At 38.4% G+C, this 27,893-nt stretch overlaps 1 protein-coding gene across 1 annotated transcript; it reads left to right on the top strand.

Annotated features, from left to right (window-relative positions):
• The first annotated feature begins 1,367 nt into the window (after positions 1–1,367).
• LOC132200758 (uncharacterized) lies at positions 1,368–20,127 on the top strand. The gene is made up of 8 exons (XM_059626450.1): positions 1,368–1,525; positions 11,977–12,071; positions 12,131–12,538; positions 13,945–14,043; positions 15,374–15,439; positions 15,502–15,756; positions 18,265–19,730; positions 19,840–20,127. The coding sequence occupies exons 2-7, from the start codon at positions 11,988–11,990 to the stop codon at positions 19,714–19,716; spliced, it is 2,364 nt and encodes a 787-aa protein (XP_059482433.1). The 5' UTR covers positions 1,368–1,525; positions 11,977–11,987; the 3' UTR covers positions 19,717–19,730; positions 19,840–20,127.
• The last annotated feature ends 7,766 nt before the right edge of the window (positions 20,128–27,893 follow it).

Raw genomic sequence — 27,893 nt, 5'->3', positions numbered from 1 at the left:
CAAGAAAATGAAATTCTCAAATGATAATTGAAGTGGAATATGTAATAGTAATCAATTTTAAGAAACAACAATAAAAATTAAATGAATTGATAAAAAAGTGCTAAATTAATAAACCAAAATTCTGGAAAATGTGTGTGACATAATAATTGTATTTCTTAAAAACAAAAAAATACATGGGGTGTAATTTTTTTCGTTATTCAGGAAATCAAATCAAGAAAATAATTGTTATTTCAAACAGCTGATATGCTGAACCCGGCCGTGAGGGTTCAAATCGCGAAAAATCCACATTTTATGTACTTGAGGTCTAATGCATAACGGGTTACTGTATAATAGCCAAATGCATCCCCTAGAACGCAATCAGCATTCTTTTATAACCCTTTTTTAAGATAAAAAAGTTGGCGATATCGCCAACTTCTCCACTTTTAAAAAATGCCAAAGCCGAATTGATATCGCGCCAACTTCACTAACGTTGAGCCTAATATCAATAAAAATATACCTGACCTCTTTTTAGAATAAAAATATGTGTTTTATCAATAGTTTATCTCGGTTTCTCTCTTTCTAATAATCGTCAAGATTCCGCAATCCTGATAAGCAATTAAAAAAATACATAATTTTGTTTTTATTTAAAGCCTAATCTAACCTTTAAATTGAAATTTCATAATGTTTTTCGATCAAATGTTTAATCATACAAATTATCATCTTGCCGATGTTACAGAAATTATGGTCAAACTATAATTAATATAAAATGATTTTTATTTATTCTTTTTATTTATGTGTACATAAAAATAAAAACTACATAAATCAAAGTTAATCTTAATATGCAATTAACTTCTCGCGCATGTGAAACTGAATTATTCTGTAATTTGAAATTTATGTGCATGCATAATCAAAATATCATTCATATTTCATTTAATTACAATATAATCAGCGTTTTTTATATAAGGGGAAAACCGTTTAATTTTATCAAGAATCAATTAATTAAATTTCATGAAAAATTGATGGTAAAAAAGCTGGGATATGTAAGATGTAATTCATTGCAACTGGGAATTTTATTATATATCTGGTGGTGACGCAACCGAAAATGTATGTAGAATCGGCTCGTGTGCAAGTTGTAAGAGGAATGTTGGATTTTCTCATTATTCTCTTTTGCTTTACGTTTTCTCTGCGGTGGCGGATTTATTTCAGCGCGTGCCGCGAGTCCAAAGTCCAGGTCGGCCGAGCGCTGCCGAGCCAGGACCAATCAGCGAGCGTCGTTGGCACCGGACCGGAGCCAGCCAATCAGCAGCAGCAATGCGCGCCCCACAAAACCGTTCGCCCGCGCTTCGATCCCTCATAGCGACGATTGCTGCTGACGTGCCAAGAGCCTCCAGGATCCAAGCCACTTTTCCGCCTTTTCTAACCACATTTTCCGAATCCGAGACCCAGGTCCGACAACAGCGTGCGTTTTTGCTCTCAGGTCTTTTAAACAGATCCGCTGTTGTTGATTTTTTTCTTCGAAGAAAGTGCGTCCCGAGTCTCTTTTCTGGTGAGTCTTTATTAATTTTCTTTCTTTATGCGCGAAATCGCGTTTTATCTATTTCTTATACCTTGCCGGCGAACGCGGGCTGCCGTTTGCCCATTTCATGAAAAAGGATTTAATTGCGCGGCGATACTGGCAAATGCGAGATTTTCGGGGCCGGGAGCGGCTGAAGGTGCTTTCCGTCGCTTAACCCGTAGCCCGCCGTTCAGAGATGCTAATTGTTTGAGTGAGTCCATCGGGAGCTTACATAAATTTTTCTCTCGAGGACGAATCCCATAACCTGGAAAATTCTCCTTTTACCACCTACTCCCGCGCTGAGTTCTGAGTCAATATCTCTTGGGAATTCACGTTCCCGAAAAGTTATTAGTTAGTCCCGGATATTATTATTAATTTTAATTTACATATATGTAATGAAAATTCTAAATAATTTAAGTAAAAATAAGGTTTTTATTTGAATCCAGTGAAAATTTGAAATTTTTATTCATAAAAATTGTTTTTTTTTCTCATTCACAGCGAAAAATATAAAAAATTTAAAATTCCTAAAACTCGGTTCATACTCAATTTTTCATTATTTCGCTTCCAGGATTTTCCCGGTTCACTTCTGCCTTGTAATAAATGGGTGCACAATCGCTTCGGGGAGGCAAATTTTTCGGGAATCCCCAGGACTTCTGCAAATTCCCGTTCCTGGTGGACACACTATGATATGGGTGAGGAGAGAGGAATTTTTGCCCGACCGCATTCCTCAGCCTTGTAGTTTATCAGAGCTCGCGCTTTTCAGCTCTCGATGAGGCCAACAAGAACAAACGTGTTTGGACTCGCGCTTTTCAGAACTCCTTCGACACTCTTGCACCACGACTTGAAACTAGCCTCTCTCTCCATGGCCTCTTAATTACCAACTCGCAATTTTTCTTATCCAGTCTAGTTTTTTCCAACGTAACATTAATAATTGTGCAAATTAAAAATTTTTTGCTGTATATCCATTACAATATTTAAATTTATATTGTATTAATTTTGAAATTTTTAAGAAATTAAAATTTTGTGCACCACGATTTCCAACTAGCCTCTCTCTCCAGGTTCTCTAACTAACTCGCAAGTTGTCTTTTCGAAATAGTCTTGATTTTTTAACGTTGCATTATTTATGATTGTGCAAAATAGTTGCTGAATTTTAATATTTTAATTTAATAGGTAAACAAATTTTTAATTTTTTTAAAAATGAAATTTTTTGTCCTACGATTTGAAATCATCCCTAGCCTCTTTCTGGTTTCGACTTGATTGTTGTAATGGATTTTGACATTTAAAATTTTGTGAGAATTTTTTTTCATTGTGAGGCAACAGTGGATTTAAGAATGCCTCTTTTTCGTCAGATTAATTATGCCAGAGATTGGCTTAGCCAAACTTTTCTTGTAGAAATTCTGATGGCTTGGGATTGATTAGAAGTAATGACATTTTTTAACCTCCTCATTAGTCAGATGTTCTATTTAAAAACCATATTATACAAAGAGAAATATAATCAATTATACATTTCTTAAAATTTCAATATATTACGAAATTAAACTTAAATAAATTAATCCGTGGATTATATCCATTCAAATTCTTCCCTAATTATAGTATTAAAATTCAATGTTAATTTTATAATCAGCTACTCTTATATTATGCATAAATTCTTTTTTATGAAAGAAAAAAATTAATTGACCTGATTAGCAATTACGGTTAAGGAGAAACGTAGAGGTGTCACCACTGTCGCTAGCAGTGCGGATAGAAAATTTTGATGAGCGATGCGCTAAACAAAATAGGACAATTTCGAGAGGAAAGTTGAATTCTGATAAACGCTTTGTGGCAAGCTTTATTGTAATTTTAATCCATTTAATTGAAATTTACCGCTGTAACCACAATTTTGGATAAATGTGTTGTAATTAACTTTTCTTTTGAAATAAAAAATCAATTAATTTTTGTTGATAAACGAGAACTTTTAACTGGTCTAACTATCCTTAAGTAGATTTTAATTGAAATATTAAACAAGGCTCTAGAGACGATAAAGCCCTGGCGGAATCAATCGTCATGGTGCCGAATTTTGACGGACTTGATTACTTTTTCGGTCTCTCGGCTACAATTGATCAAGTTGATACCAAGGGCCGGCAACCCGCATCTTTCTTTTGTCACGCAGGTTGCCTAACCTCGTTTGCATCTATATCAGTCCTAATTTGAATAGTAAATGAAAATATTGAATTTTTAATCAGCTCTAATGCATATAAACATTCTAATTACAATCCATTTTGTTAATTTTGAAATTTTTATTATTTTTTCAACTTACATTGAAATTTGAAATCAATTCATTTTATTAAAAATTGGTTTTTACTTAAATTGCAATTCATAATTATATATTCTTTGAATTTAAAGATTCCATTTTGCTGTCAAAACGCACCTGCCCTGATTTTCGGCCAAAAATTTGAATCGGCGATTGAAATCTCTTCCCCGGCCATTTTGGCCCCACGCAATATTTTGAGGCAGGAGAGACGCAAACTCCCTCCGCTTGCTGGTGGCTGCGGCTGCTGCGACCTCCGAAACGATTGCGAACAAGTCTGGACGGCGACGAGAGACGTGTTCACGAGAGGCAAGCACAAAAATGAAAATAAAATCGCGCTGATTGAAAATTTAATTAAATCGAGTTTATTAATCAACTTCATATTTGAAGCATTGATTGCATTATTATAAATTACGAACCCTGGTGTTTGTGCTGTTTGTCGACGCGCTTTTTTTAATTTTTTAAATTGCAAAAGACGAACAAAGTGATGCAACTAATTAGCATGTTGTATGCAAATTCAGTACATAATCAACTGATGCTTACTGTTAAATGTGACTGCGCGTGACCTAATTTTGCTTTCGTCAAAATAAAAATGCAGCTCGCTCAATCTCGATTTGGATCCAAATGGACGAAACATCATTCGCGGTAAAGAGCTTAAAACGTTTCGATTCTTCATCAAAGCGCGCCCATTTTAATTTCCTGGATAAAGTGCGGATTTCTTTATTACAATTATCTTGAGCTCACGTGTTGCGGAACAAGCATTAATTAATGCACCTGGCATTCCGCTCTTTGCCGCTCACAACAATTATAAATTTCAAATTTTCAGCAATCATTATTTTAAATTGAATTACTTTTCCTCTTTTATTCTTTAAAGAAAATATTTATCTGGATCAAAGTTGGTAGCGATTCCGCGAGAATTTTGTTATTTTAGTACTTGTACCGTAAATTTTTGACGAACAAATCTTGAGGGCCCAATCGGTGTCTCGACAAGGGAATTGAATTGTAAATAGAGCGAAAAGACCGTTTTGGTCCAAGTGACCTTGAGTGGGAGTAGAAATTAAATTGTTATCAGAGAATCGCAATGAAATTAAATTAAAATCAGAGGCCAACATTTATGTTACGAATTGACCACGGGCGCAGGGGCTGACTGCACCGCCCTTTCGTCAGCCCTTGGATCGTGCAGTGTGTTGGTTCGACCTCTGGTGCTGGTTCTCAAGGTGCATAAATTCCCTGAATTTGATTATCATTTTTTAATTTTTTTAATTGAAAATCACCTTAATCAGATCACGTGTCACGTTCACTTTCCTAAGGAGAATAAAATCTGAAACTCAGGAAATTTTTACGATAAAATTCCCTGGAGCTGATTTTAAAATAGATATTTAATTGATGGCATCACGTGACTTCAAATTTTGGTGCACTTTGAAAATTGAATATGAAATATAACTTGACAAATTTACTTGGAGAAAATAATTAATTTCAATTATTTTAAAAGGAGTGAGAAGACCTATTTTTTGTCACCTCGAGTGGTAATCTTGATCTCAAATTTGCCCTCGGAAATTGGGTGGGGTGCCAGAAAATCATCCTGGGAAGATCGGCGAGCGTGCGCCCCGAGCAAAATACGCGTGTTTTTCTCATGAGAGCAGGACGCGCGATCAAACAGCTCGCTCTGCTCTCGCCGAGTGAAAAAGTGCAATTGCAGGATTTTTCTCCAACTTCTGGACCAAAATAAATTGGTGTTGGGACGTTTTATAGATTTTGCGACAAGCCGCGCCCGCGCTCAAAACCAACCTGTGACCTTCAGAAAGGGCAGAACGTGAGCTCAGAGTGCCCAATAGGCAGAAAGAGCAACCCTGGCCGCTGATTTGACGCCGGATTATTGACGGGCGCACGCGAATTAGCCTTTAACGAAATTTGAACGCATTTTCCTTAAAGGGTGAAATTAACGTGTCGGGCGGCTGCGCGCGAGGAATACTGTGGCGAGTGGAAAATAAATTTCGGCCGCTATCAAAAGGCGGCGGTCTGAAATTTCAAACCCGTGTATAGAGCGGGCACTTTTTAATTTTCCGACCAAATGTAACTCCGATTTGTGCCTTTTTAACCCTGAAAAAATTCACCGAAAACACCTCGATTTTTTTTTCTTTTTTCACGGCTTACCCTGAGGATCGCTCCACATTCAGAGATTGCCTTTGTTGCTGATTTTTTGCGAGGAATCCAAAAATGATCAAAATATTAATACTACTATTGCTAAGATAGCCAATCGACTGGAAATTTAATTTTAGGTTATTAAACGTAAATTTGGGTTCAACGACGCTGCATCTTTCAAGGGAGCTTGTGCTGAGAAATCCTAGTTATTTTTTATCTGGAAAATGTTTTGATTTTAATTTTTTTATTGTTTTAGTATACCTAGGTAAAGGCTGGTGCCATCTCAGGCATCAGTCTGAGCTTGGGTTTTGTTTATTGATTTAGTATACCTAGGTAAGGCTGGTGCCATCTCAGGCATCGGTCTGAGTTTTGGATTTTTCATTTTATCATAACATTTAAAAAAAAAAAAAAATAGCAATATAAGGGCTCGCGAGCGGAGCGCAAGCGTCAATATTTTTCATGCCGCAAGCGGGAGCGCAAGCGTTTTTTCAATATATAGAGGATTTCTCATAATCCCAAAATTTCAAAAAATATTTTAATGACACCCGATGGAAAAGAGTGTATTTTTAGACCGTACATAAAATAGCATTGATAATAGAATTGTACGTAAGAAAAATTTGAGAAGACCAATTCAAATTACATTTCGCTTAAAAAAAGCGACATCTGAAGAAGAGCGCTCGCGAGCACTCTTTTGGGTAAAGAGCAAAAATGATTTGAATTCGATTAAAATGTAAAAATTATTTGAATTTGATTAAATGATAATGTGGGTTCAACGGCGCTGCACCTGTCATGGGAGCTTGTGCTGAAAAATCCTAGTTATTTTTAATCGAGAAATGTTTTGAATTTTTTAAAAGGTAAAAATGATTTGAATTTGATTTAACGTAAATGTGGATTCCACGGCGCTGCACCTGTCAAGGGAGCTTGTGCTGAAAAAATCCTAGATATTTTTCATCGAGATATTTTTTGAATTTTATTATTTTGAATTTGATTAAACGTAAATGTGGGTTCAACGGCGCTGCACCTGTCAAGGGAGCTTGTGCTGAAAAATCCTAGTTATTTTTGATCGAGGAATGTTTTGAAATTTATCAAAATGTAAAAATATTTGAATGCGACTAAATGTAAATGAGGGTTCAACGGCGCTGCACCTATCAAGGGAGCTTGTGCTGAAAAATCCTAGTTAATTTTAATCGAGAAATGTTTTGAATTTTATTGATAAGGTTATAATGTTTTGAATTTGTTTAAAGTATTATAATAAAATCGCGCCAATTGAAAATTTAATTAAAACGAATTTATTAATCAACTTCATATTTGAAGCATTGATAGATGATGAACTTATGCAACTTTTTTATATTATCAAATCAGTATCTTGAGCCGAGTTTGAAAGCATTTTGCGGCAAATATTTAATTTTAATTTTTCATGTGGAGAAAATTTTTGAAATTAAAAACGCATTTAAAAAAGGTAGCCAATTAAATTATCTTTCTTAATTGTAATACTGGCAATGCCGTTGCAATTTTCATTACTTACGCTAGGAGGACTCGAAGTCAGAATTTGTTATTTTATGGATGGCATAAGTTTTAAAGTATTTTCTAAGATTCAATTGGAAAGTTAATTTTAACTGCGCAATATATTTGCAACTATACTGTGCATGTATCAATAGGAAATTAAATTGAAGTTTTTCCAATAATCTTTTGTCTCTTGAAATGCGCCCCCATCACGAGTATAAATACACGTTAAAAAAACATAAACAGAAAACTCTAACAATGAATGCATTATTATAAATTACGAACCCTGGTGTTTGAGCTTTTTGTCGACGCGCTTTTTTTAATTTTTTAAATTGCGAAAGACGAACAAAGTGATGCAACTAATTAGCATGTTGTATGCAAATTCAGTACATAATCAACTGATGCTTACTGTTAAATGTGACTGCGCGTGACCTAATTTTGCTTTCGTCAAAATAAAAATGCAGCTCGCTCAATCTCGATTTGGATCCAAATGGACGAACATCATTCGCAGAAAAGAGCTTAAAACGTTTCGCTTCTTCAACAAAGCGCGCCCAATTTAATTTACTGGATATAGTGCGGATTTTTTTATTAAAATAATTTTGAGCTCACGTGTTGTGATACAAACATTAATTAATGCGGATGGCATTAAGCTCTTTGCCGCTCACAACAATTAAAAATTTCAAATTTTCAGCAATCATTACAATCATCATTTTAAATTTAATTACTTTTCCTTTTTTATTTAAAAAAAAAAAATTAGATTTATCTTGATCAAAGTTGGTATCGTTTCCACGAGAATTTTGTTATTTTAATACTTGTATCGAAAATTTTTGACGAACAAATTTGAGGGTCCATACGGTGTCTCAACGAGGGAATTGAATTGTATAAAGAGCGAATAAACCGATAAGCCGTTAACGAAATTTGAACGCATTTTCCTTAAAGGGCGAAATTAACGTGTCGGGCGGCCGCGCGCGAGGAATACTGTGGCGAGTGGAAAATAAATTTCAGCCGCTATCCAAAGGCGGCGGTCTGAAATTTCAAACCCGTGTATAGAGCGGGCACTTTTAAATTTTCCGACCAAATGTAACTCCGATTTGTGCCTTTTTAACCCTGAAAAAATTCACCGAAAACACCTCGATTTTTTTTTCTTTTTTCACGGCTTACCCTGAGGATCGCTCCTCATTCAGAGATTGCCTTTGTTGCTGATTTTTTGCGAGGAATCCAAAAATGATCTAAATTTTAATACTACTATTGCTAAGATAGCCAATCGAATGGAAATTTAATTTTAGGCCATCGTATTCAAGTTTCAACCAAATATATAGCTCTAGCTGCTTTGTAGAAAAAGCTAATTGGCATACGAGAGGAGGTTCATAGATAAGTCCGATTTACTCGAATTAACTTACGATAAAAAACGCCAAGTCAGGCGAACATGCTGATAACAGAACAATTTTTGCTTAATTCATTATCATATTAATTAAATTATTCATCTGAAATTAATTTTTCGCCTTTTTTAATCTTTGTTATAAACTTCTTTTTTAATATATTTCTCAAGCCAAATCATTAATACGCAGTAAATTAAAAAAAAAACCGTCAAAGCCTTGATCAATGTTTGACGTTTCAAGCGACCAGAACAAACACTGACACGAAGTTAGACCCGGCGCTGCAGGGAACAAAATAGTGATTAAATCGAATTAGACTCGGCTGCAGTCGCTGCGTACAAAGCGGGTCTGTCTGCGACTCCTTCCGCGGCGGCCGCCGTTTTTGCCGGCTTCTGTCGGTCGACAATTCTGCCTATTTAGGACCGAATCTCGACCTAAATCTTCGCCCCAGCAACACATGATGCACTTGTAAACAGTGGCAGTCTAAACCAATCGTAATTGGGCTTGCTCGATTTTTTGTGTGTGCAAACACGAGATGAGTAGTGCAACCTGACAAAGTGCCCAGTGAAATTAAATAACAAAAACAAATTCACCTTCTGATTTGACGACCTTTTTCATTGTTGGGGGCCTAAAAGAGGATGCAATTTCGGGATGAGGAATCTAGTGGTGCGTCATTAATTTTGTGATCCGAGCGGCCGTTGTTGCGCTATGAGCATAAATACGCGCGCCTCTGCTTTACGCTTCACTCAACTCTCTCACTCGACGGCTGCACTCGCGGCGCATTTGGACGTTTGCGCGAATTTAATAATTTATTACTTAGCGTCGAGAAAAATCTTTCATATTCTCAGTATTGGTAGCCAAGTACATTAATTAATTTAATTTTTTATTTTTTTTTAATAATTTTTTAAAAATTATTTATCTGGAGCAAAGCTATTGACGTTTCCGCGAGAATTTCGTTGCTTTAGTTTTTAATTTAAAGGGGAAAATTTGAAAAAATAAAAAATCTTGCAGAAAATAGTAGCCAGTAAAATTCACTACAATTTATTTCGTAGACTTTTGGTTCTAAAATTATTATTTTTATTTACCAATGGGATAACCAAAGTCTAAATATTACTTTTGTCTTTTATTAAAAAAGTTTTTTTGATTATTTTTGAGATAGCCAATCGATTGAAAATTTAATTTTGATCTTTAAACTCAATTTTCATCAAAATATGTTGAGCCGATTTTAAATTACAGAGTTAAATGGATGTCGTTGAGGCCGAGTAGCATGTTTTTAGTCCATATGCGCTTACTTCAAAGCGATTCAACCTATTTTGATGGAATTTGAGATCTCAGAAAAAAACTACAAAAACTTTTTCCAATGAGAAAAAGTAATGTTTCGACTTTGGTCAGCTCGTTGGTAAATTCAAAAAATATTTTTAGACCCAAAAGTCTGCAAAATAAATTGTAGTGAATTTAACTAGCTACAATTTTCTGCAAGGTTTTATATTATATTTTTTTTTTAGATTTTTCCCTTTAATTTAAAAATTAAAGCAAAAAAATTCTCGCGGGATCGTCAATAACTTTGCTCCAGACAAATAATTAAAAAAAAAAATAAAAAATAAGATTGTTTAATTTACTTGGTTGCCAAGTAATAAATTATTAAATTCGCGCAAACGTCCAAATGCGCCGCGAGTGCAGCCGTCGAGTGAGAGAGTTGAGTGAAGCGTAAAGCAGAGGCGCGCGTATTTATGCTCATAGCGCAACAACGGCCGCTCGGATCACAAAATTAATGACGCACCACTAGATTCCTCATCCCGAAATTGCATCCTCTTTTAGGCCCCCAACAATGAAAAAGGTCGTCAAATCAGAAGGTGAATTTGTTTTTATTATTTAATTTCACTGGGCACTTCGTCAGGTTACACTACTCATCTCGTGTTTGCACACACAAAAAATCGAGCAAGCCCAATTACGATTGGTTTTGAATCTCACTGTTTACAAGTGCATCATGTGTTGCTGGGGCGAAGATGTAGGTTGAGATTCGGTCCTAAATAGGCCGAATTGTCGACCGACAGCAGCCGGCTAAAACGGCGGCCGCCGCGGAAGGAGTCGTAGACAGACAAGACCCGCTTTGGCCGCAGCGACTGCACCCGAGTCTAATTCGATTTAATCGCTATTTTGTTCTCTGAGTGCAGTTCGGTGCAGCGCCAGGTCTAATAGACTCCGCAAAACTGAGTCTGTTAGTACTAATTTTGTGTCAGTGAAGTCCAGTTCCCGAGACAAGTTGTGTTGGCTCTGCGAATTTCGTTTCCTCTAACCATCGTGGACTACCTTTTAGCAAAAAGATGAATTATATTGAAATTATAGCTTAATAGCCATAAAAATGTTAATTTTCGTAAATTTTATGTTTATTTTTAATCATATTTTACTGAATTTTTGCGTATTCATCGTTTTTTTTACCAAATGCGACTCAGAAGCGCCCTTAAAAAATATATGCCTCTTGCCCTTTTCATTGCACAAAAGCACTTCCGAGGCAGATCGCGTTTCGGCAAAACGTTTTCTGACCAAACCGGGTCGGCCAACAGCCCAGCACACAGTTGGCATTTAATTTGACCCTAGCGGCTGCGGATTGATTTTCATGGTTCAAAAAAATGCCTTTCAAGTCACCTTAATAGAAATCCAAGTATTTAAGCCAAAACGCCCATAATTATGTCTTGAGAGAATTACCGATTATTTTCGCAGTTCTCGGCCGCTGCACTCGATCTCGCCAATCCAAATTTCAGCGGCTTTGGTTCCGCATTTTATTTGCCTGACGTCTTTCTGGAAGATTAATTGAATTGATTTCTGCATTCATTCTTGAAATCAAATTTAAGATTTTGATGAAAAACGTTAGTGCCAGTAGTTGTCTGAGTTATGACGAGATTTAATTAACGGTGGCTGAAAATTTAATTGCACAATTGAAAGTGCCTGCACGTTGATGAAATTAAGTCTCATGATTAATTTGCTATTTCAATTGGTATTTAAAATAGATTAGAAGTTTATCAATTGTTGAGCAACTATATTATTTGTATTGATTATTAAGAGTGACCAATGTGCAAAATAAAATTTTTAAATCCATGACAAACTTTTAAACGTGATTTTTGTTTGTTTTACAGAGGTTGAAATCATGGCGCAACCAAACCTCACTGATTTATTCAGCAACATGTCCCACGACGAGCTTCTCGTGAGCATCCCCCTTTTGTATGCTGAGGTAAATTATAATTTAGCGTCAATAAATTGTTCATAAGTAATACTTATTTGCTCTCTCAGGCCCCCACTGCCGCCTGGCGGGATGTTTGCCTGATTGAACTGTTCAGAAGAATGACTGACAAGTTCAAGAGCTGCGACGCCGAAACCCGCCGTCAAGGGAGGGCCTTGCTGGAGCTTGCTTGCCTTCTGGTCCTCGACCCCGCCACCAAAGTGGCACTTCTCATCAGATGGCTCTATTTAGTTCCTACACCTCCGTTCTGCGCCCCGCTGCAAGCCTCGGTGGCCGTCGAGGTGCTCAGGACCATCGTCGAGAGATATGGAAGCTGCCCTGAGTTCCAGTTTAGCAGTGATCTAGCGAAGGACATCGGAATGGAGTGCCTTGATGTCGCAGCCGGTGGACAGGGCTGGCGTTCCAAGCCACTCCATGAAGTCCTCTTCGATCTATCTGACAAGTATGAGGAAGCATCGGTAAGAGTCAAATTTTTAAGGAATTGTGCCTAAGTTAAGCTGCCTGCGCCCTTCAAAATATATTCAGTTGGCAATTTCATTCATTCAAAGCTGGTGCCCTATTATGATATATAATACGCATTAAAAGTAAATTTTGAGTTTCCAATGCAGCAGCCAACAGGAGAATCAAATTTTTTATCTTGCTGCACACTGTTTTTAAAAACTCTTGTAAAAACTTTTTTTTTCCCATAAAAAACTCGTCAATTTTGTAGTTTGTTAGATTTCAAAATTTATTTGCTTTAAAAAAATCATAATTATTATTCAAGCCCCGACGGCTGAAAATAAGTGAGATGCATGGGAAATATCAGTTTGTAATGTATAGTAATAAGATTTACTGGACAATCAATACACTTAATTACTCGTGCAGCAAATTAAGCATCACAACAACAAGAAAAATTAGCCTCATGATAACACTGAATACCAATGGTTGCGATGGTGGATGTTAAAATATTATATCTCAACATTCATTTTATTTTTTTTATTTTGTCATGTTTTGTGATGTTGATGTCAAACCAACACAGCATCCACTCTAAAGTAGTTTTTGGTTTGGAAAATGATAAACAAGCGAAAGCAAAGCTGCGTGAATTGAAAGTTATTTGAAGGTGAATTGTTCTATCAAGAGCTAGCTGATTGTTCTGAGCTCGCTGATTTTTTGCGCACAACTTGATTTCATGGTCACTTCCAAGGTAAAGGTCATCCTTCGGATGTCACTGGGGCCATAATATGCGTTTTTGCTTTTTTTTTATATTGTTTATTTTCATGGTCAGAATGCAAACACCTCAGCAGGAATATTTTTGATAATAAAATTTTAAATGCCATGTGGAATATTAATTATGTACGTTGCTTATAAATGAAAACACCAGCTTTTTGCATCCACTCAGACGATTATTAGTAAATAATTTGAATTTATAATTCAATTTAATATTCTCACAAAAACTTTTCATTTACTGTCCGTATTTTGAGTCAGTGAGTTTGGAAAAGAGTTATTCCTTAGTCGGGCAACTTAATTTGGATGGTTTTGGAAAAAAGCAGAAATTTTACTCAGAAAATTCCAATTCATAAAATTTAACTACCCTGAACTTGGGTTTGACCTCTTCCTAATTTTTCTGCACGCAGCAGAAAAGCTTTAATTATTAAATCCTAAAGCCAACCTTATTTCCGAATTTTAATATCTTGTTATATGTTGTAGCAACATCGCAAATGGCCAGTGATAAAACCAAATTTTATCAAAATTGGTCGACCTTTGCCTTTTTTGTTGGGTTGTTTCTGACAAACCCTTAATAAAGTGCTTTGTTTCCTTAAAATTGATATTTGTTTAACTTTAATTTTTGACTAAAATTTTAATGTTCTCCTTTTTTATTCAACAGAGGGATTTGGTGGTCAAAGCTCTTTATAAAACTGAGTGTGCCAAGGCTGAGGCATTGATAACGGACGTAGCAGGCCTGAAAAAATTCATCATCAACACCGTAAGTAATCTTACCCATACTACGAAAGTTTCTCTCCAGTTACTCTGCCTTGAACCCCAAGTCAGTTAACGCGTGATCTGTGAGATCTGCTAATCTAAGTCAATTTTAATGCTGATTTTATATTAGCTGCTGAAAAAACTCTGAAATAAAATTTTGTCAAATCTTCAGTCTGCATAAGCATTGAGTGAAGTATACAGTAAATTATTTCAATCCGAGGATCACAGCTTCAAGAATAAGTTTTCAAAACACTACGGTTGATTTGTATCTCAAGAACACAGGCATTTTCACTATAAGAGTTATATTTACTTCTTGCGTAAATTTTTTCTATTCTTCCGGTTTATACTGATGTAAACAAGACTTCGGTTTCAGAATTGCAGATCTTGATACCTCTTTTTATTTTACTAGCAGAAGGTAAATCACATCCCAAAGTCGACATGAAGACTGAAGTGTCGAACTATTTATTTAAATTCTCAACAAGAAATCTTAATATGAGCAAGAAAATGATGAATAGTAATTTACTTTCAGTTTCTGAGAAAAAAATTTAAAACCAGTAAAGAGCAAATTCGCAACAGTGATTTTAACTTTACGGCCTCACTACTCTGCATTGTCTAAATACATTGCCTGCTTGAGTATTCGCAGAAGTTCTGTTCATAATTTATAATTTCCATCTTATTAGCTGCGTATAAGCTTGCTCTCCTCCAATTTCACTGTTTTGTCACTGAAAATAATGATTTTTATATTTTTTTTCTCAAATCATTTCCGCAGTAATGAATTTCGCAGGAATGTCAATAAAGACTAGACTCTCACCGTTTCCAGTGGTGGATAACAAAGAATTATTTTCCAAATTATACTGCTGATCAACCTTTCCAAATTATAGCACCTGCAGTTTGATTCACTGCTTTACTGTTGATTCGATACAGAGGAAAAGTAAAATGGAGTTTTCTCATGAGGTCCAGCAGAGTAATTCGCACCACTCATTTTCTTTCCATGTGCTCTCCATTCCTTTTAATTGCTTTGCAATTTGATTGTTAGTAACCATCTATTTCAATGATAATTTCCAGTATCCTTAAGAATTTTAATGAAATTCATGCTCTCTTCACATCACAACAGAAACCAATGAACACAGCCTCATTTTAAACAATTTAATTTATTTAATAACTACAAAATACCTTCCACTTGGACCCATAGTAGCAGGTTGATTCCCAATTCATTTTCATCCACACCCACCTAGCCTGCTGCATATTATACATTACCTAAACAAACAATTCAGCAGCAAACGTGTTCAAAAATAAAATATTTCACTGACCAACTGTGTAATTTTTCATTTCAGATGATGCGTAAAGATAGATACAACTCTCCCATCTCCAACCGCAAAATCAACTTCTTCACACCAAGAGTGAGTAGATTTTGTTCTTTTTAAATTGATGTATTTATTCACATTCCTGTGTTTTTTTGCAGAGTGCCTCCCCGAGTCCCTTTGAGATTTTCGTGTATGATGTCAATTCTCACATCGAAGAAACGATCCTCAATGTGGACCACTACTTGCTAGGCAAGCTTCTAAACATCTACATTGCCTGCAGTAGGGAGAGGCCTTCGAAGATTGACGGTCCCCCACTGGTCCCAGAGTGCGTGCCGTCCGAGACAAGCAGCGATGAGGGGGAGATCGACTTGTGGTTGTCTGACGACGAGACTCCTGAGATGCCCGTGTCCCAAGTAAGTACCTTCTATATTATGTTTTGTGGGCGCTGAAAAGTGAGCCCTGGGACCGGACCTAAATTTTTCTGGGACCAAAAATTCTATCATCCCTGCAGTTTTAAATTTCAAAATCAGATCTTTAATTTTCTGATTTAAAAAGGGAAATCATTTTTAAAATTTGACGATTAAAATTTTCTTATCTTTTGGGACTTATTATGATGGATGGGGTCTTTTTAGCCAAGGAAGGTTTAGCAAAATTCTTTGTTATCATAGTACCTTATTATCCAGAAATTCGGTGTTCCTTCCGAGACAATGGAATAATTTTCAATAATCTTTTTCTAATGACTGGAAGAAAAAACAGAATTTGAGTGATTTTTTGAGCAATTTTAAAATGTTTAATTATTTAATATTTGTATTTTAATATTAAAAATCTCTCATCGCATCATTGGTTTCTCTGATATTTTGAAATAATTATCTACTGAAAATAGTACCACCAAATTTTAACACAAGTGGTACTCCGTTTCGTTGTACTGGTAACACAGAATTGGCCCACCACGAGGTGGTACTGCTGTACAACGAATGGGGTACCACGAGCGAGTACCACAAATATCAGTGTACCACGAATCATGAAATACCGGTAAGACTATATAAAAAAAATCAAAATATCGGTAAAAAAAATGACACAATTCAAATTTGAAATATTTAAAATTTATTACCTCATGATGAATATAAAATTTGAATCACATAAATGACTTCTTTTAAATAAAATATGAGCTTCATAAGTTCAAATCACTTTCCGGTCTCTTGTTTAAAAATAATGACACCAGATTTTACAAAAAAAAGGCAAATGCGGGTCCACAAAGAAATTTCTCCTTTTTTGAGGCAATCTGAAACACAAAATTTAACAATCTTTAATACACTGAGGCAATATCGTGGAGTAGTTTAATATCAAAATTTGATAAATTATTTAAATGTAGAAATCAAATAAGAATTTAGCCACAGTTTTGTTAATAAAATTAAATAATGCTTAATTAATTGTTTTTCATTCAAAATACGTTTTTTCCTTGGCCTCATCCCGCTGAAGTCTCCGTTTGGTAGTTCCTGAAAGCAAATAAAAATTTCCATTTTTAATTATATTTAATGTGGAAGAGAGCGTGTGGTTAAAAAAAATTCATGTACAGCTAATCCAATACTTAGTGTTATTTAATTAAAAATGATTTTAATATTAAAAATAATAATAATTACCTTGTTGGAAAAAGCGTCAGTGCCGCGCTGCTCAGCTTTGGTTGCTTTTTTGCTGGTGTCTGCCTGTGTCGGAGGAACACATTTTTGTAAACGTCCAACTGTCGGCGCCGATAACTAAAAGTTCAGCATTTCCGTCGGCCAGATGCAGTTCCGCGTTAAAAGTGAACTATTGCTAACAAATCACACAATTATCTAAAGTCTTGAACGCGATTTACTGGCACAATAAGCGCAAAATATTGAAGAGCGCACGGATCCGAGCGACATCGCCATTTGTGCATCCCTATTGCTCTCACTAAAAACGTCCGTTGGCTCAGGTTAGGTGGGGAAGGTCAGGTTGCTTGCAGGGTAGGAAACAACTTCACAAACACGCCATCTGCTTCAGAAAAATGCGCTGTGAACAATATGTGCAGCTTTTTGTACACATATTTTGAGAACCTTCAAAGGTGGAAAGTGATAATTTAATCATTTTTTTAAAATTATCTCCTCAATTAGTGATCAAGACTTACCAGCAACATTCTATATAAAATAAAATAATTATTTATTGCCCTTGATTAATTTTTTGAATTTTTTAATTTACAAAAATTTACTTTGTCATTTTTTGGAAAAAATTTAATTATTTTATTAAATCAATATTGCATTGATTTTGAATAAAACAAAAAAATTTAATTTTAATGAAAATTTAATGTGTATTTTGAGAGCGGAGAAAATTAAATATATATTAAGCAGAAGCAGCTAACAGTGCGCCTGTTGCGCTCAAAGAACTTGGCACGTTTCACAAATTTTTTGATTGCGACAAGAGACCGAGTCCACGATAGTAGCACGAGCGCCGTTCGTGTTAAAATCGTACCACCTCGTGGTACTTGCCCTATTTCTCGTGGTACTCCCTTTGACTTAGTGGTGCGTCGTAACGCAAAATGTGGTAAACTTTTAAAACGATGTGGTACTTGAACACCACCTGGTGGTATGTACCACAAAAATATTTTCTGCAAGGTAGATTTTTTTTCATATATGTTAGAGAAAAACTCGTCAAATATTATTTATTGACCGACAATTTTTTTAAAGTTTACGGAGGGCCAAAATATTATTAATAGTTCGGGATAAAGATGTTAATTCTTGGTCCTATCATTAAAGACTAGTTTTTCCCATGGTTGGAGAATAAGGATTGGGTTGGAAAGGAGTTAGCAATTAATAGTGAAAAGTTTTGCTGTTGACATAATCTTCAATTGATTCGGATTGAGAGGATTGGGTTTTTCTAAATAATTTTATTTTTGATAATTGTAGATGAACCGGAAAAGGAAGGCTCTGTGGAAAGAGTTCCGTGACCGGCCCAAACCTTGTAAGGTTGCGCGCTTGGAGCCCACAAAGGTCAAGAGGACACGGAAGCAGCCGAGAATGGCGACGGAACCACTCAACAAAGGAAGCAGATCGTCTACACGGTGGGCCTCCAAAGTTGCAAAGCATCTTATTGGTGCAAACTTCAATGTGGTTCATGAGGTTACCCTTGCACCGTCTGCTCGGCCTATGGACCCCACCAACGCCCCTGCAAACGCTCCTCAGGCAGCCTTGGCTGATGCGGTCCCCCAGGACAACTTTGCTGCAGCTGCTGATGCATCCCCTGCATCTACGAGATCATCTCCTTCAGGTTCAGCGTCACCAGCCTCTCATCCCGCAACATGGTCACCTGCCCTCTCTCCGTCAGTCCAAGACTTCCCTGACGACGACGATGATGATGCAGCCCTTTCACCAGCATCCTCTGCTGCCTCTGACCAGCCTTCTATGGAAAATATGTCTGCAGCGCTGTCACCGAAGATTGTGGCTGCTGTCGCTGCTGCTGCCAACGCTGCTGCGCCTTACCTACAAGCTGCTCCTGCTCCTTCGGCCGCACCGGTCGCCCCAGTGGCCGCGCCGGTCGCCCCCTTGGCCGCGCTAATCGCCCCCGTGGCCGCGCCGGTCGCCCCAGTGGCCGCGCCGGTCGCCCCCTTGGCCGCGCCTATCACCCCCGTGGCCGCGCCGGTCGCCGCTGTGGCCGCGCCGGTCGCCCCAGTGGCCGCGCCGGTCGCCCCAGTGGCCGCGCCGGTCGCCCCAGTGGCCGCGCTAATCGCCCCCGTGGCCGCGCCGGTCGCCCCAGTGGCCGCGCCGGTCGCCCCCTTGGCCGCGCCAATCGCCCCCGTGGCCGCGCCGGTCGCCCCAGTGGCCGCGCCAATCGCCCCCGTGGCCGCGCCGGTCGCCGCTGTGGCCGCGCCGGTCGCCCCCGTGGCCGCGCTGGTGGCTCCTTTGGTCGCCCCTACGCTGAAAAAGAACCGCAAGGCGAGGCAGCAGGCCATGCCCTACACTCGCAGATCTACAAGGGCAGCTGCCCAGTCAGCTACGGACAAAATTCATCAACACTACAAGATCGCCACCCCTGGAGCTTTGGCCGCTTCCTCAGCTAACTTGGCACCACCTGCGGTCATCCCTCCACCAGTGGTTGCTCCTGCTGCTGCTGCCATCCCTACTCGGCCAGTGGTTGCCCCTCTTGCTGCTGCCATCCCAGCAGCTCAACCTGTGGCGGCCCCGGCCCCTGCTCCTGCAGCAAACCCACTGGTAGCGAGGCGTCCAAGGCGAGACTGGAGAGCTCCACCTGTGCTTGGACCTCGCAGATCCACGAGGGCTGCAGCGATGGTGGCAAAGGCAAAAATCCACCACTGCCTTGAGAGAAACGCCAACCTTGCCACCTTCGTCTACACCAACTGAGGCGCCCACCCTTGGTGAGTACCAACTAAAATTTTTTACTTTCAGCACTCGTCTGTTTTGCGCGGATCATTTTATTTTATCGCATTTTTATCGAGAACTAATATTTTTCTCCGATATTTTTAGTCAATCGTCCTGAATCTGCCTATACTTCACTAAGCTTACCCACCCAGATGGGTGCTCCCTCTATGAACTCAATTTTTTTTTAATTTTTTTCATGAATATCGTTTAACGTAGTTTATTCAAATCCATTTTATATCCCAAACAATTCAAAAAATCTGAAAAAAGCTGTTAAGATCGGTTTGTTAAAATTGCTCTAAACAATTCCGTTGGCGTCACGGCGATTTTAATTTAACTTCCCTTCCGTCACTTGCAACTAGGTTTAAGTGGGGCTTCTTCTGATTATGACTTAAGTCTAACAGCTTTATGATATCGTGCAAAATCTAAAATGCCGATCCAAAACTTTAAAAATTTTCATAAAGGTCGTGTGGTTTTCGCGTCGAGTCGCGTCCGTAGCATATTTGTTTTTATGTATTTGATTTATATTGATCATTTTTGCTCTTGATAATTTTTTCTCATTGCGGCTTGAAAGAGAAGAGACATACGCGAGTGGCTTTTTGCGTTTAGTTTTTATCAAGACTCGATAGTTCAATACGGTGCTTTTATAATGATTTTTTTTGCAAATTGCACCAAATACCACTGCAGCTTATAGTTTAGGCGAACCATAAACAGGCTTAATTTGAATAAATTAATATAATTTAGTATGGCATGGGAACAAGACTAAGGAAGATTTTTATTAAGCCTCTGTATCTTTTGATGATTTGTTTAAAGAGCAAATCCGCATTCGGAATAGTCAAAAAGCTCTCCTTTATTAGAGAAATTTTAAACTAAGATTTAAACTAACAAATTCTGTATACTCATTTGCTTATAAAGTAGAGTAATTTATTGTTAATTTGCAACGATAACTTGATTGCCATTGAAAAAATTGCCGTTGGAAAAAGTTAATTCTTCTGTTTATGCTCGGCTAGTTTGTGTTAAAAAAATTAAATATTTGTTTATTAAGGAATGCGATATTTTATAAAAAAAAATTATAATAATAATAATAATAATTCGGCCTCCACTGGGACTTGCTGCGTGATCATGCAGTCGAAAATGGAATAAAACAAATAGAAACAAATTTCATAAATTATTATGGTCACACGAAGGAAAATTGATTTTGTGTATTTGGCGTATTTGCAGCCCGCCTGTTTGCAGTTTTGCAGAGGTCAATCGTTTTCAAAGTTTACAATGAGTGGAGTTTGATTTCATAAATGATAGGTTCGAGGGACAAACAACTCTGAGGGAAGGTGGGAGAAAAAACAATCATTACCTTTGCCTCAGTTGGACATTTGCCGCGCTTGCCTTGATCGTAGGGCCCACGTTTGATGCAAAGCGGCCAATGGACAACCGAGAGACGCTCGGCACTCTTTTGCTAATTATATTCAACTCTCTTGAATTTTCTGGGATATTGAAGTCGTTTTTTTAATTTAAATTAATGTAAATCTGCTTTACAAACGAGAGTAGAAATAATGAAATGCTCTTAATTCAGTTAATTCTGACAAATATTTAAATAAAGGTGCCTGGGCAGTAAAGTAGCTGCGCCAAATAATTCAAAGAAATAACGTGACATGAGAAAATATTTGACAAAAATCAACGTGAATACTGCGAGCAAAATCTGACGAACTGCGATATACTTGACGATTGATAATGAATTTCTGAATCAGCAATCAATGCTTGACTACCGAGAATGGAATGTTTTTAATGAAAACAGAATTTTGACCGAAAGAAGGTGAATCGCCTTTCATCCGAAAGGAATTCGTCCGAAAGTGCTTTTTCGGACTCGCACGTACGGTGACCTCGATAGAAGCGTTTCAAGCGTTGAAATAATGCGCTTTCTACTCAGGCTCTTGAGCCAGTAAAGAAATTTTAATGCAAAAATAGAAAATAGAATGCATTAATTAGGAATCAGAGTTGTTATGTCACCAAATTTGGTTCAAACGGCACCAGACATGTGTTATAGTATCTTCTTTTTGAGAGATAATAAATTTTTTTTAAAGTTTTATTGAAAAGAATAAAAAAATTAAATCTTTTTGTAAGTCGTGCCCAAATCAAGAAATATCAGTAATATAAAATTTTTGATTAAACCTGCAAGTACAAGTGATTTTCGACAGAATTTACCGACCGAAACTGATTGGGAGGAAGCCTGAAAGCAAAATTTATATTTGGACAAACAAACTGAATATTCAGTTCATTCGCTGTTTTGTGATCCAGGAAAAAAATGGATAGTGATGCGATTTAATATTACAATCTTTGTCAAGAAATCAAACTCCCAAATAATTATTATTAAAAGAAAAAGTAGCATGGTGATTTTTTTTAGTTTGGAGCAATTATCTACAAGCTCGAAAAAAATACCACATGTTCAGGAAAGTCTCTATTTTATGTCAAGAATTCTATGAAGAAAAGAAAAATCATCAAATTACATAAAATATACAAATATTCGATGAATTGCTTGTTGCCTGATTTAAGAAAAGAAAAATAGAATTTAACTCGAGCGATTGAAATAATCACCGCTCTAAAAAGAAAAATTAGCATGAATGTTAGAGCTGGTATTTGTCATAGTTAGGAGCAATTATCTAGAAGCTCCAAGAAATAACAGATGTTCAGGATTGTCTCTTTATTTCAAGAACATCAACTCTACAAAGAGAAAATAATCATTAAATAAAAAAATAAAAACAGAAAAATCGAATGAATTGCTCGTTGCCGGTTTTTAGAAAAGTAAAACAATAGAATAAAACTTGAGAAATTGAAATTATCACTGAAGTTTATTTGCGCGGTGAATGCACTGCTTGCAATTTAATAGTAAAGGTGTATGAATTACACCGCGACCTCTGCAAACTCTGCCACGAAAACACTCAAATTGCGAAAACAAGCTCAACGACCAAGGGTTAACTGATAGTGAGACCAAAATCTTGTTCGTCTTAATTTTAGCGCGCCTCTGCCTTCCAGCCATAATGGCCAACAAACTGAGCATCTTTGCAGACATATTGCTAAGGCTCATTCATCTACTGCGATCTGAAAAGTAATTTTTAGTAGTGTGAAAACTCAATTATTTGCTTGCAAGACTTTTTTGCAAATAGTGCAGGACAAAAGAAACTGATGTTTTGAAAAGGGCACTGAAACGGTGCGAATTGGAACTTGAAATTAGTTATATCCGAAATTCCACAAATAAGAAAATTCGACGTCGTCGTCGTCGTGAATATGACTTTGTCATTTGCGATTATTGAGAACAGGAGGCAGAGGTGTCGCGGTCAATGTAGAAATCCGGGTGCGAATGAAAAAATGCTCATTGTTAATATAACTGGTCAAAAACTGCAAGTTGTTGGTTCCGGCAGACGTCGTCACGGGGCTGGTCCGGGCCACAGTAGGAAAATTAGGCAATTAGGAAAGGAAATTAGGGACGGTTCTCCTGGTCGCCTGGTCACTTATTAAAAAAAATGGAAAATCTGCAGCAGAAGAATCTGCGCTCTGCAAACGGAGCAGCAAAAAATCCAAAGCAAACGGCTGTGATTTTTTCTCTCTCCTGCCAAGAGGGAACCTGCGATACATTCTGTTGGATATTTATTCCGAAGTGCAACAGGAAAGTGAGATAAACTTGTGATACTGACTGTGATATTTTTGAGGAATCACTTGCGGTGATTTTTCACTGCATCGCCTAACTTGGCCACCTGCGAGCGTTTCTTTGGCGCATCAATTAATTTTTATTTTGCTTCGAATAGATAAAAAATTATAACAAATTTAGCCAGAGTGTCCAACTCGATGTAAGGAAATCTGCGAGGCTTACAAGACCTGATTTGAATGGCGAGAACCGTTGATTTTTTTTTATCCTGATTTGTCCAATAGAGCGGCACCTCAAATGAGGAAAAATAAACACATTAGTAAAAAACGTTCATAAAATGATTTCTACGGAACATGAAATGCTGCTTCAATTATTCAACAATGACCTACTTGGCTGAATTGGAAAAGGTTGGACACTCTGGGTCTGTGAAGAGCCGCTCGAACTCAAATTAATCGCGACGAAATGTGCCCCAGCGAAATTGGCACTTGCGGTTAAAACAAATAGCGAGGTTGAGCGGGTTGCGTCGTGAAAAGTGACCAGGCGCCCCATGTCCCCAAAACGATCGGCAGGGCCAGAGACGTGCGGGGGAGGTGTTCGGAAAAGGGCACCCTCCCTTCTCGGACGTCTCGTTTGGGCAGTCTGGGTCTCCGCAGGGTTGCGCGCTCAACTTGGTGGGCCTGACACATCCCTTTGACTTGGGCCTGCCCTCTTTGTCGCGCCTCGACGCTCGCTCTCGGAATCTCCGGCTTTGGAGATTCCCTGAGCGAACATCCTGGCGGGGTGAAGGGGGTCACGCGGGCCCAGGTCAGAGGGGTGCGTCGGACCCACCGTGTTGACCGTGCAACCCTGCAGAGGACTTGGCGCTGCTGACCCCCGCGGGCGCCACTCGCAGTGGCGCCCGCAGAGGCCGGCGGTGCCAAGGTCCCTTCGAAGACGCGGCTTGGGCGAAAAAAGGTGTCAGAATGTCAGAAATAAATAAATATTGAACAGCGAAAATAGAAGGACTGCGAAAATCTGAAATTGCCCGATATGCGCTGAGGGCTCATCAGCTCATTCGATTTTGGGCAATTCTCCACCTAGAGATGAGAAATATTTGCGTTCGATACGAACACCTATTTCATTGAATAATTATTATTATTTAAATAATTCTGAACTGATTAATTATTTTTATACAAATAATTAGTAATTAATTTATTATTATTATTTCAACAAGAATTAATCAATTATTGTTATTTTAATTATTATTAATCAAATAATTATTATTATTTTAATAATTATTAATACGAACTTTGGCACAAGAAGTGGGGGAGTGACTCAGAGGACTTCAACGATTTCGGTCATCGATGAATACTCTCTCTAAATCCTCTTTTTTGAGTACTTTATGGCTCCGATTTGCTATCAAATACTTATTGATCCACACGAGAGCGCCAAGATAAGTACCCTAAACGTGCGTCGAAAAATCTGAGATTAGTATTTCGTTTGTTCCTCTAAAATGGAAATTCACTTTTTACCAATTCAGCTGCATAATTATTTGGTTGATTGGTGAATCACAAGGCGATCTCTGCCTTAATCGAGAGGCTTCATCCAAAGAACTGCGAAAAATAAAATTAAAAAAATCTTTGGCTGAAGAAAACAGATGAAAAGTAATATTTTTTGGCTCGGCGGCCGAATGAAAGGCAAGATTGCGGCCGTGTCTTCGAGGAGTTCCTTTTCGAAGACAGGGCAGTCTTGCCTTTCATTCGGCCGCCTAGCCCAAAAAATTCCTTCGTTTTTTCTGTTTTCTTCAGCATTAGATTTTTTTTTTATTTTTCATCAATTCGAAGGGGTAGCGACCCCGTGTGTGTTTCTGACATTCTCTTCGCCCTCGGCGCGCCCTCAAAGGGCCTCGACTCCGCGCACGTTTGACCGGGTAACTCGGGGCGGGCACCTGGACATTTCCAGGGTCGTCGTGTACGACGACCCTGGGAAGGTCTCGGTGCGAGTCCAGCTGGGGACCCGACGACCCCCGGGCGGGAGGGGGGCGGCGACAGAGTGGACGCGGCGCCCGCACCCTTCTGTGGGACGAGGCGATCGGGGGCGACTGGCGGGGTGGTCGGTTTACAACCCTTGGCTGATGGGTTGAGGCCGGCATTGGATCTGGCGGAAGAGGAGGCGGCCTCAGAAAACCCCGAGGATTCCATTGCACTAGCGGATGATTTGTGCAGGTTGTGCGCCGCCGAGGAGGTGGAACCCGATCCGCGCGAAAGTCGACTTCTGACTCGCTGCACCGGCGGCGTCGAGCATGCTTAATGCATCACTTGGGCCGGCTGGGTTTTGTTTTTGCATGCAATTTGTTTTATCATCATTCATATGTTTTGCATGCATATTTTTCTATTGCTTTTTTTATAGATCTTTGAATATATTTTTTATTTTTTACATTTTTTTATTTATATTATTTTCTTTTTTTGTCAATTTAAATGCAGATTTTGTGTTAAATTCAATCTTCTCACCACACGTAATTTTAATTGGGGCCGAACAGTTTTTTTGTCTTTCTCAGCCGTGATTATAAAAATGCGTCCATGGACTGCGAGTAGTGGATGCGGTTCCCGCGCCGCAGTCCGCCCGACCTGAGTGGCTAAGGTGGGCTTCTCAAAGTCAGGGCCCAACCCTGACGCGCGAATCTCCTTTTTAATTATTTCAACAATCACGGCCAGGCTGTATGTTCGACTCCTCCACACTTCCTTCACTAATTTGAAAAAAGAAATTAATTAAAGAGATAATTGATTTAGAAAGACAACTAATTTAAAAAAAATTAATTATTTGATAAAATTTTTATTTATTAAAAAATAATAATATATAAAAATTAGATTTCAAAAATGGTAAAAATTTAAAAAATGATTTATTTATTTATTTGCCTTAGACTGAGAAATAATAATTCATTTATATGATTAGTTTAAAAAAATCACTCTTCCAATTCTATTTCTGCTTTTATGGTGCATGTGGCAGGGTTGGTGGTGGTGCATGTGATGGTGACGGTGCACGTGGTGGTGCCGGGGCATGTGGTGTTTGGGCTGGTGGTGGGGCGTCGCCAGCACTGGGTGCAGCAGCACGAGTCAGACTTAACGTCTGGATGGACGGGCATGCACGTAAATCCGAGCGCAGCGCCGCGAAGGAGCCTCGGACGCGAGTACGTGGTGCGGCCTTACAACCTTGGACGCGGCGAGATCCGTCGGTCGACGACGCCGTTGTTGGCCTTGGGTTGGATTCCGAGCGACTCGCCAAACACGGTCACCCCCTTTCGGCTGATGACGACAGTGCGGAAGGAACGGGGGCGCGGCGCCCACTCCGACGTTGTCCCGCTCCCGCCCGGGGGCCGTCGGGGCCCCGGCTGGGCGAAACGCAGCCTCGAGGGACTCGCTCCGACGTGCGCACCCAAAGCCCGTGCGATCGCTTTGGGGCGCTCGGAGAACCGGAAAAGGGCGGCGGGCGAACAAAGGGCTTAAAATTTGGAAATTAATTATTGCCAGGCTCGCCAATTCAATGTTAAAAACTGGTGGAGCTTAAAATTAATATCAACACAGATATTTCCACTTTTGGAAATTAAAACAAATTGAATAATTTAATTATTTTGGGGCACGTCAGCTCAATTTGTTTGGCACAGCTCTAGCGAAATATGAATTGCAGCTGGAAATTTAGAGATTCGTCAAATTGGAAACTGCACACAAGTTTTAATCAAATTTATTTTACGCTTTTGATTAGTATTTTTGCGGTGTCAAACAGATTTCAAATTCTTGCCAAGAACGTGGTGCCTTTTGCACATCTAGTTTTCTCCTCCAGAGAATTGTTTCTGAAACTCGTCGAAAGAAGAGAAATTCGCGAAAAGAGATTTTTAGCTCCACTCAGCACACAAGGAATCTGCGATTGTTAAAATGCAACCACACTTGATAAAGGGTTGCATCATCATTAAAAATTCGGAATTGCGAAAATTATTAGCGCCTGAAAAAAAAGCGTCTGTGATAATTCGCCCGTCGCCCTGAATCCACCCAGGTGGAATTTAGAACTTGTAGCAAGTCCTTATGAGAAGGACATGTAGGAAAGAAAATGTTAGGAAAGAAATAAGAAAATTAGGGAAAATTATTCAAAGTGTATGAAATTTACACTCAGAAGGTCAGCGTGAAATGCAAACACATGTGCTCCATAGAAAATGGTGTCACCAATAATATCATTCATTATTTGCCTCTGCGAATTTAATTTGCTGAGTGAATACGCTTTCCAAAAGCGAAGGTTTTTATTTTATATTTTGAAACATGCATACAGAAAAATAGAAAATTATCTTATCAACTGCAACAAAGTTGAATTCAAAAATAAAAAATTGAAAATAAATTAAATTGAGTGGTGCCGTCTGCACCTCTAATAAAGGGCACAGGCCGACAAGACTCTCTCTTGGCCTGACCCTTAAAATTAATAACGTTGATCAAAGAAATCTACAGAAATTAAGAATGTCGCTCAACATTGAATCTGCGGCATGGAAATGAAAATTATGCGC

The sequence above is a fragment of the Neocloeon triangulifer genome, unplaced genomic scaffold, assembly GCF_031216515.1.
Source record: "Neocloeon triangulifer isolate White Clay Creek 2 clone unplaced genomic scaffold, ASM3121651v1 ptg000014l, whole genome shotgun sequence".
In the NCBI taxonomy this organism is placed as follows: domain Eukaryota; kingdom Metazoa; phylum Arthropoda; class Insecta; order Ephemeroptera; family Baetidae; genus Neocloeon; species Neocloeon triangulifer.
This window is presented reverse-complemented; position numbering and strand designations above follow the sequence as displayed.

What these genes read in the sequence shown, in the direction of transcription:
- LOC132200758 (XM_059626450.1), top strand. Translation starts at nt 11,988, where the DNA reads ATGGCGCAACCAAACCTCACTGATTTATTCAGCAACATGTCCCACGAC. An exon ending in AAAAATTCATCATCAACACC is followed by an intron (nt 14,044 to 15,373) that starts GTAAGTAATCTT and finishes TTTTCATTTCAG; the next exon opens with ATGATGCGTAAAGATAGATA. An exon ending in CTGAGATGCCCGTGTCCCAA is followed by an intron (nt 15,757 to 18,264) that starts GTAAGTACCTTC and finishes TGATAATTGTAG; the next exon opens with ATGAACCGGAAAAGGAAGGC.